The following is a 10,631-nucleotide window of genomic DNA, read 5'->3' as shown; positions in this document are numbered from 1 at the left end:
TCACTGAAAAGTGCCCTTCTTTCACATCTTTAATCGTTCTAGCAAAACTCTTTTCTGTAACCTCTTCACCATCAAAGAAATCCCATTCTTTTTTTTTTTCGTATTACACTGTGAATATATGATATATCATATATGATCTCTTTTAGCCTCTAGTTAGGTTAACAGTACGACTACTTATACTCTTTTGAGTCACAATGTAAACAAGGCATGCATGCGTGTATACATCATATATGGCGCGTTTGTTTTTGTGTGTACATGTGCCCCCGAATGGAAAACGGGAATTACCACGAATTTGTGAAGTAGGATTCTTGCACATGGTGTGTTCCTAGTTTAGGTAAGTTTCATTCACCGGCCAATTAATCCCAAAAGGTTACAATTTTTCGTACCACTTGATTCGTAAGGTAGGAATTGTGGGATTAACAAGTATATATTATGTTCCTAAAAAAAGTTATTTAGCAACCCTTTGTTGGCCCACATCACCCTACCTTAGGTGAGATGAAAATCAATTAAGGCAATGTTAGTTGAGGGTTGTAGAATAACCCATTTTTAGGCACGACGATGAGGGCCAGCACCTATAAGAGCGTCTACAGAATCCAATTTACATTGAAATTGAGAACTCTCACATTATGTTTGTAGATACTTGAACCCTCAACCGTTTCTATATGTATACCACCCTCTGTGACCTTCGACTTGCAATAAAACCATGATGGTTACACCTATAAGAGCGTCCACAATACAAGTATGATAAGTGTTGGATGGGGTGATGATTATGTGAACAACAGTTGAATGGAGTGTGAGTGATGACATTAAGTAAAGTTGAATGCAGGAATTGAATGATCATTGAATGATCCAAAAGAAGAAATAAAATGATGATTAAGATTGAATAGAAGTTTAATTGTTATGGATGTTGTTGTAGAGGTGTTTAATAGATGATGTGGAAATCCATTGAACTCTATAGAATTCAATGGATTGTGGATGCCCTGACACTAGAAAATAGGTTTAGCAGAAATTTGCTTATCATGTATTGATATGAATGTTACATCGATCTTACAACCTTAAATGGTGACTAGAGTTGATCGTAAACTGGAATAGTCCACAATCCGTTGTTTATTCACACTTACAAGGTATTTAAACGAGTATACATATATGATTCTCCCTCATGGATCAATTTGCACAAGCTGTCCAATTTGATGGAACTCGATTTGAAGTCAAGGCGGGTATATTGCGGACATTAACATCAAGTGGGAGCATGCGGTACTCAATGTCGAGATCCTTGAAAATATTGATCATCTCCTCAACTAGAAGAGCTCTTCTTTTCCATCTTTCACCCATGTCTTGGAAGTTCATTCGGTGTGCAAGCCATATGGATATCTTGAGCCGATTCATGTCCTCAACATCCCTTAGCACGATCATCGGTGCAGGCTGCCAATGGTCGCTCTTCTTCTCGACATAGCTACAAACATAGTTTTACCTTAGCACTAACGCCACATTTGTTATGTAGGACAAGACTTGACATAACAGGTTATATTGCATCTGAGTTTGGTATAGAATCGACTCTTATCAAGACTGATGTCAATGGAACAAAAATTGCAATATATTTTCTCCCAACCAAAAAGGTGGAATAAGGCAAGTTTGAGACGACTCGCTATAGATCTGTCGTTTGTGCAAAAGAAAAGAAATTGAATGTCCTTCTCATCCACATCATCGAAAATAGTCTTAAAAAGTTTGTCGAGTCTAGAACATTAATGATTGATCTCAGAAGAAACTTTACTTACCATGTAATCCTTTCCTTCATTTTAGCTATCTTTTCGGCTTGAGTTGACACATGGATGCAGAAGTCGATTGCATCACCCATGTCCGGACTACGATGATAATTAGCAATCGGCATTGTACATAAGACGCTGTTGGGATATGTTATTTTTTGATTATCATACCTCAAGAAGATGGTTGTTAATATATTCATCTCTTCAACTACCATCTGCACTCAATAAGACCCTCAAAGATTACAATTTAAAACCCGGAATTATATACCAAATGCATGTTTTAAGGTTTTGAAATCTGACCTGAACACCATCAATTTCACAACGATCACCGACATCAAAAGGATGCACTATAAACAAGAAAATAATGGCCTCGAACAGCATCTTGCATGTGTTTCCAAACACAAAGGCGACCAAAACTAGCTGTGAACTTAGGAATATAAAGAATTGGGTGGTTGCAACTCTAAGTATAAGAAGCCAAATCACGAGTATTATGATTCCCACTGCCACATTCATCATCTGGTGGAGTTTGTCCACAGCTGTTTTTGTGTCATTGAGAGATAATGCAAGAACTCTACGCTCCCGGAATACATTAACCTGAGAAAACAGAGTTTTTGTATCAAATTATACTCGAATGAACTCTTAATTAATCGGATATACTGCAACATATATAAACATATCATTCATAACATATGTTAGTATGTAACTAACAAGAACAAAATGAAAGGAGTCACGAGAAGAACACACATACCACCCAACTTTTGAGAGCTCGTTTGCTAATTCCTTGTTCTTCATTTGCTTCATCAAACAGTCGGATTGTCTTCAAAGCTTCATCATCTGGCAAAAATCTCCCCAAATCCTCAAGATAAATGTGTCTGCATGTCAAAGCAAACAAATGAACAAAGCGAATTAATCTAATGTAAAGATTTCAAACAACAAAAACTCAAAAACTCACGTAGAGCCCGGCTTTGACACATTAAAAAAGATCTTCTTGGCTGCAACCTTAGCCTGGTTTTCACTAGTAATCTGCACAGCAGCTTCATCTTCATCATCACTTATATCTTCTAAATGTTCATCTAAAGTTGTTAACAAACTTGTGTTTATAACATTCATCATCCTGTTCATATTCCAAGCAGATATATTCCTCTGATTTAGCCTATGCAAGTGATCAATTGTAATCCCTTCATTTTTACCAGCCGTAGAATTACTAGATCTTGGAGTTCCAATAGCTCTCCAACCCTTAAAGACATCTTCCTTAAGCTTATCAACATCATCAATCCCCCAATCTTCCTCTTCCACTTCTTGTTCTTGCTGAATCTCAATCACAGGTGGGCCAGTGAGGGTTTCGATCAAGTATTGGTTAAATAAAGAATCTTGGATCCGATCAAAAAACTTGCTCACATGGAAAGATGAAGCAAGAACTTTGATCAACAAAGTTTTCAATAACCAAACAACTGTCCCCACCAAAAGACAAATCCAAATCTTGGTCACATAAGGCAAAACAGTCTTCCCATATGTCGTCCTTTCAACTTTCTTGTTGAATATGCATTGCCAAGCAATCAAAACCAGACATAACCAAATGCAATTTTGAACTGCTTTTTTTAACCCGTATACGAAATAAAGAACTTGTTTTCGCAATAAGAAGCTTCGTTCTATGAAGAACACTAAGATCCTAACCCCCCACCCTGAAACTAATTTCCCACAGATGACAACGAATATCATAATCTCCCATTTCCACCATTCAAGATCATATAAGCTTTTGTTTCTGAAACTTGGTATAGCGAGTGTACAAACTAAAACACCAATGATTAGTATCAAACTGGCTAATTGAAATAAAGTCCATTTGCTATACCTTAAGTTCTTGTACTCGTCTGGCAAATCATCGTCGTTGAAAGGGAAATCATCCTCTTCCATATCACCACCACCACCACGGCCACTACTACCACCACCACTACCACCTCTCCCTTGATTTCCTGATTTGGATGTCTTCATCTCCGGCTCATCCATCAACCTTGACTTTGTCCTCGTCCTCATCAAGGTCGAACTTCGTTTATATGCAGCATTTGAGGAGCAAATCAGTACCTCTTCCCCACCACCGCCACCACTAACATTTGACCGCCGCCGGTTTGGTGTTGGCATCACCTCGTCATTGAAGGAAATCCTTACCTCCTTCGGGGTGAGTTGGCCGTAGTTATTGGGACTTTCAGGGATCGACGATGTTGTACGGTGGGTCTTGGGATCATATCTATATCCATCACTTGTAAAATCTGACGATGTTTTACGGTGGGTCTTGGGATCATTTTTATATCCATCACTTGTAAAATCATAGCTGACATCCTTCCATACCTTGTTAGGATTTTCAAGGTCAACGGCGGAGTTGTATAGCTCTGGTTCTACCGCAGAAGTGTCAGTAGTTGCAGTACTGTAAGTTCCCTTCGCTGCATGTTTCCGGTGATCACCGGAATCCGTCATAGGAGTGGTGTATGACGAAAACTGATCAGTATATTTTCTGGGGATGTGTATATCTTCGGGTTCATTCTGCGGGTCGTTTAGTGAAGGTCCTGGGAATGATCTTTCCCGATTCTCCATTAAATGCGTTTGCAGAATAAGAAATTAATGGGCAAGACCAAGATCAGACGATGATTCTTTGGTAAAAGAAGCTGGAGATGAATCATGAATGCTCGAACCTTGGAGGCAATTTATAGTGTTCGTGAAGGATGAATACACGTAAGGGAGTGAGCAGTGGCTGCGTGTGAACAATGAACCAATGATAGAGCCAAAGAGGAAATGACGAGACAAACCGCCGGAGGTCACCACCGTCTTATTATGTAAAGGCAGTAGGTTTATTTTCAAATGAATGTTATTAAAGGCAGTATTTTTTTTTTCGTTCTTTTTTGTAATTTATTATTTTCAAAATTTTCAATTTATTTTACAAAGGTTTGTTTATATATTGGATTTATGGTTGTTGACATTTTTCAAATTCGACAATTTTTTTCAGTGTTTGTGAGTTAGTTTTATATTCTATCTAAAGATAGATCAAAATTATCAAACAAATTACTTTCAATATTTGATGTTTTTAATTTTCTTGTGAACTTTATTTTTGTTTAGAAAATAGTCTATAATTTAAAAGATTTACTAATTGCACAAAATAATTTCAATTTTGTTATTATTTATTTCTAATAAGAATTAAAAAAATAAAAAATAAGATTGCATTCAAACCTCATTCTACAATACAATTATGCATCTAACAATGATTCTTCAACTTGTTATATCCTCATGAGTTAGAAAGTACACAATCATAATTATATTAATTTGCATTAAATTATTGTAGATTTTTTAATACTTTATATCAGAATTAGGTTATAGATATTTTGCTTTACCGTTTTAGCCTTTACGTGTAGTTGTTATTGTAAGTATTATAACTTTAAGTCAACTTGTATATTTAAAAGTGAAATAAATATAATTCTTATAATTCGTCTTGAATTTTTTATTTATTTTTTTGTTTATGAGGCTATGGAGGTAAGGAAGTTTCTCTTCGTAATTCATCTCTAATGATGATGAAAAATAGATATAGCCAAGTTAAAGACATGATCGTATTTGTCTTCGGTGTCACTCACAACTTGGGTATATATATATATATATATATATATATATATATATATATATATATATATATATATATATATATATATATATATATATATATATATATATATATATATATAGGAGGGTTCAATTGAGAAAAAAAAAAGATTGAGAATGGGGGAATCATTCTCAGACACTCATTTATTTTTGCGGCAAAAACCTCCGTCGTACCAGCAGAAATGGGAAAAAAATAGACATGTGTTTTCCAACAAAACATGTTTTCTTAAACTATGTTAATCATTACCTTAATATATACAAAAATATAGTTTTTTCGTTTTTTTTTTAATTTTTAAGAAGCTATTTTTATCGAAAAATGATTTTAAATATACCAAGATTCATGATTTTTTATTCTCTATAAATAGACATCCATATTCATATAGTTTTAAGATAAAATAATTTTTTTTTTATATTTTCAGTTATCGTTATTCATAAGTGAATAAAAATGAATCAAGTTTTTACTACAGTACATTCGTTATTTAGTTATGAATAAAAAGTATGATTAATTTTTTTTTTTTTTTTTTATAATTTAAGTATCATTTATATATGAATATAGCATATAATAAACATATTATATTCATATTTACATATTAGACGATACATTCACATATGAATATTACATAGTAATTCACTTGTGAATATTAGATGGTATATTCAGTTATAAATATTAGATAATATTTTCATATCTGAATATTACATAGTATTACATGGTATATCACATATGAATATTACATAGTATATTTATTTGTGAATATTAGATGATATATTCACTTATGAATATTACACAGTATATTCACATATGAATATTACAAGCTATTTTCACAAATATATATAAATTTTATATGTTATTCACATATGAATAACATACAGACTTGCATATTTGTTTTTTTGTTTTAATAATCATATAATGAGAAAACATATTCATATATGAATATAACGTGATAATTTAGTTTATGCATTTCATCAAACAGTTGGAGTGCGTACAATTTAACTTCTTTAAAAAATGTTAAAAACATGATATTTTGACTATTTAAATCTTACAAAAGAGTATATTGATAGAGAATTATATTAAATTTTTCAAAAAAAAAACAATTTGATCTTTTTGTAACATCAATTTTGAAGTTTTATTTGATAATCGATGTTGAATGAATGATATGAAGTGGATTTTTGTTGATTATCGATGATGTTGATCTAATAACGCTGGGAGTATAAATAATCATAGATGTTGAAGATCTGATCGTATTCAAACACAATTGAAGGTTGAATTAAAAGAACCAAAAACGAATTTTTGTTGTTAACTGTTGAATCGTGTTGATTATTGACGAAGATCGATGATTGATTAGCACTAGATGATGTTGATGATGGTTTAATTGAAGAAATTTGGATGATTGTTGAAAGTTGGAGAAGAAATTTGGATGATGAACGATGAATGAGTTTAAACTGTAATCTAATTCTCTACAGATACGTATTTGAGATTGAAGGTTGTTATCATATTTACAAGTTTGCCACCGTGTTTTTTTATGCTTAGATAAAATGAGTGGTTGAGAATGATTCCCCCATTCTTAACCTTTTTTATTTTCTCAATTGAACTCACCTCTCTCTCTCTCTCTCTGTATATATATATATATATATATATATATATATATATATATATATATATATATATATATATATATATAACCCGTGAGAACCACGATTATAAAACTAATTAAATTTTCATATTAAAAAATTAAAATTATTAAACAGTTATTTTAAATAAATTATTACATAATGGATCTTTTTTTCGTTATATAAAATTATAATCGTTAATTTAAATAAATACATGAAGTTATATCGTCTTATAATATGTATTAATTTTATTTTATTTTTCAATGTAGTGTCATTAATTAAATATAATTAAAGTGAGAAAATTTAAAATCAAGAATCAGTTATTAATTTAATGTAATTAGAGTGAGAAATTTAAAATTTAAAATGGATAATCAATTATTAATTTAATGTAATTGAAGTGAAATTTAAAATTTAAATTTTAAAATGGATAATTAATAGGTTAACAAGTGGCATGATAGATGATATATAACATTAATAAGGAGTTCTAATTATATGACATTTGTCAATAGAAGATTAAACATATCCTTTTACTAGTTTATAACCCGTGGGAACCACGGTTATAAAATTAATCAAACTTTTATAGTAAAACTCAAAATTATTAATAAGTTATTTTAAATAAGTTATTAATTAAGAGATATTTTTTATTACTTATGTAAATTATAATCATTGATTCAAATAAATATATAAAATAAATTCTTAATATATATTAGATATTTTTTATTTGTGAATTAATGAAAACAATAATTTAAACTTCAAAATTTAAAATTTAAAATAGAATCACATTAATGAGGAGGTCCAATAAATTTAAAATGGAAAATTAATAGATTGACAAGTGGCAACATATTAATTAAAATGTTTAATATGGTGACACATGGCAAAAGAGCTACTCTTTTATTAGTATAGAGATTAGAATAGGTATATATATATATATATATATATATATATATATATATATATATATAATAACTGATTTTGGTGATATGCATAATCTTGTTCCTCTATACCGGATCCTCAAAACTACTTATATACGCTTCCTTTTCACAAATTCTTTTCTTTGTTTCGGCTACCTCGTTTCCTTCATGTATTCTGTTGACTCGTTTTTGCAAACCAAATGATCTACACCTAGTGTTCAAGCTTCTTCAATTCAACCATAAATATACAAAATCAGTAAAATAACCAATAAAAATAGAAATTTTGTGTAAGAATACATAAAAACATTAAAGATTAAACCTCCAGGATGCGAGTTTCTTGTTCAGGCTTCTTCAATTCAACCAAAACAAGAGTTGATTAATAACAATTGTTAGACAAAATATATAATCCTAATCACATAGAAAAGATTTAACCAAGAAGCATGATACTTACAATAGTTATGTTCTTTCTATTAAAGAAAATATGATCAAGATTTGCAATCTAGGGACCTTCAGGTGTTATTTCACTGCAATATAGAGATGTCATTGAGCATAAATGTTAAACTTATAGAAGCAAACAAATTATATTATGAAACATATTATTAATCATATCATAAGTATAAACATAAAACTTGAGCTAAAAATAAAGAACCAAACAAATTTTTAAATTTGACACATAATTTCAAAAAATACATCTTGTGTATATGGCTTCTTGACCAAAAAAAATAGAGATATGATTCTAACATGTTGGTAGTTGGGTTACCAGTGTACATGCACTACAAAACATAACTAATTGAGTATATATATTATTAAAAACAGGAGTATACGGTACCAACGAATTCTTACATTGCGTTATATATGAAGCATGTTATAACCTTGTTAAAGCTAGCATTTTTTTCAGATTGAGGAATTTCATATTCACCACTAAGGCCTCCCTTATGTCATTTGACATTAAATATGCTTCAAGTTTCCTGATGTTATTTAACAAAAAAGTTGAAATATAAAGCTAATAGTAAAAATCACCAATACTTCATTCACATAAGTGCTAAGAATACATTTTATATTTAATGCTAAGAATACATTTTATATTTAAATTGATTGCATACGAAGAGGAAAATATGAAATAGGAGGTTAACTAACAACTATTGAAGACGAAAATGATTCAGGAAAGAGAGAGCATGGTGGCTTCCTGTCACCGAAAAAGTGTTGTTGAGAGCACAATAGGTGGCGGCGACGGCAATCAGATACAGATATAGTGAGTGGTGCGAGGTTGGAGAGTGGGTGGTGATTCACTACCGATGATGATGATGATGATGACGATGAGTTAGGCGGATAAGGTGCGATGTCGGCTTTTCAAAATATGGTTTTTGCTATTTGTTTGAGGGAAATGCGAGTGTAGAGGACAGAGGAGAAAAATAGTATGTTTACTTTTTTGATTTAATTTATGAAACGTCAATGTTAATGCCATTAATTTGTCAACCGAAAATGTGAATATTTAATGCAATTAATTTGTAGAACGGAAATGTGATAAGAGTATTAAAAGGTATGAATAAATTGATTGTATATTATGCAGTATGTGTAGTACCTCTTAAATTTCAAGAAATGGGCAATATTCTTAATAATATAGTATATATATATATATATATATATATATATATATATATGGTGAGGTTCAATAGAGAACTATAATTAACCAAGGAACTAATGAACCAATCTTATTTTCAACTTTTAGAATTTATTTTTTATCAAAAAAAAACTAAAAATACATAAATTAATAACTTTTTATCCTTTTTCCCATGATATCAAATTCGATTTTTTTTACGTCAAATTCACAAAGTGAATTTTTGAAAATTCACAACGTGAATCCAGATTCACACGGTGAATCCATTTTTTTTTTCACATTCACAATGCTAATATATGAATTTTGATATTTTTAGATTTTTTTCGATAAAGAATAAGCTCTAGAAATTGAAAAAAAAGATTTGGTTCCTTGAAGAATCAATAATTATGGTTCTCTATTTAACTTTTCCTTATATATATATATATATATATATATATATATATATATATATAGAGAGAGAGAGAGAGAGAGAGAGAGAGAGAGACATAAGTTCAATTGAGAAAAAAAAGTTCAGAATGGAGAAACCATTCTCAACCAATCATTTATCTAACATGTAAACCTTAAAAACATATGTATCATTTTTTTCATTAAGGATATCTATGTAAATTAGCCACTTTTTGGATTTACTTCTTTCTTCTTTGTATTTAGTTTCTAATTTCTTCAGATCTTTATCTCTTTTGAATCGGATATATCGGAATTCATTATCAAGATTCTTTCATTATATAATTCGTTAGCAATTACACGTATTGTTTCAATTTGCATCGTTTTATGCATTTATCATGAAGTTTCATATCTGTATTGCAATTGTTTCATCGGATTTTTGTTGTGAAGTTTGAGATCTCTATTGCAATTGCATCATCTAATCGGAGTTGATTTAATTTTCAATCAGATCGTTTTTACGCTCTGAAGTGAGACAAGTTTGAAATTGATCAGGTTTTCATATGATCTTTATTAAAATTGCATCATCTGATCGGAGATGATTTAATTTTCAAGCAAGTCGTTTGTACGTACTGAAGTGAGACAGATTCGAAATTAACCAGGTTTTCATATTGATGATTTTTATTATGTTTTTTGTGTTAATTTTGTTGTCGT

General features: G+C 30.6%; 1 protein-coding gene across 1 annotated transcript; it reads right to left on the bottom strand.

Moving 5' to 3' along the window:
• Positions 1 to 998: 998 nt before the first annotated feature.
• LOC145012179 (mechanosensitive ion channel protein 6-like) lies at positions 999 to 4,600 on the bottom strand. The gene is made up of 5 exons (XM_078970965.1): positions 2,716 to 4,600; positions 2,512 to 2,635; positions 2,064 to 2,357; positions 1,776 to 1,978; positions 999 to 1,453 (listed from the first exon to the last, which is right to left on the bottom strand). Exons 1-5 carry the CDS (start codon positions 4,347 to 4,349, stop codon positions 1,165 to 1,167), a joined length of 2,544 nt encoding a protein of 847 aa, XP_078827091.1. The 5' UTR covers positions 4,350 to 4,600; the 3' UTR covers positions 999 to 1,164.
• Between the last annotated feature and the right edge of the window lie 6,031 nt (positions 4,601 to 10,631).

This window comes from Lactuca saligna, chromosome 8 (assembly GCF_052625555.1).
Source record: "Lactuca saligna cultivar CGN05327 chromosome 8, ASM5262555v1, whole genome shotgun sequence".
Taxonomy (NCBI): Eukaryota; Viridiplantae; Streptophyta; class Magnoliopsida; order Asterales; family Asteraceae; genus Lactuca; species Lactuca saligna.
The sequence above is the reverse complement of the archived record's forward strand: the minus strand, read 5'-3'. Positions and strand labels throughout refer to the sequence as shown.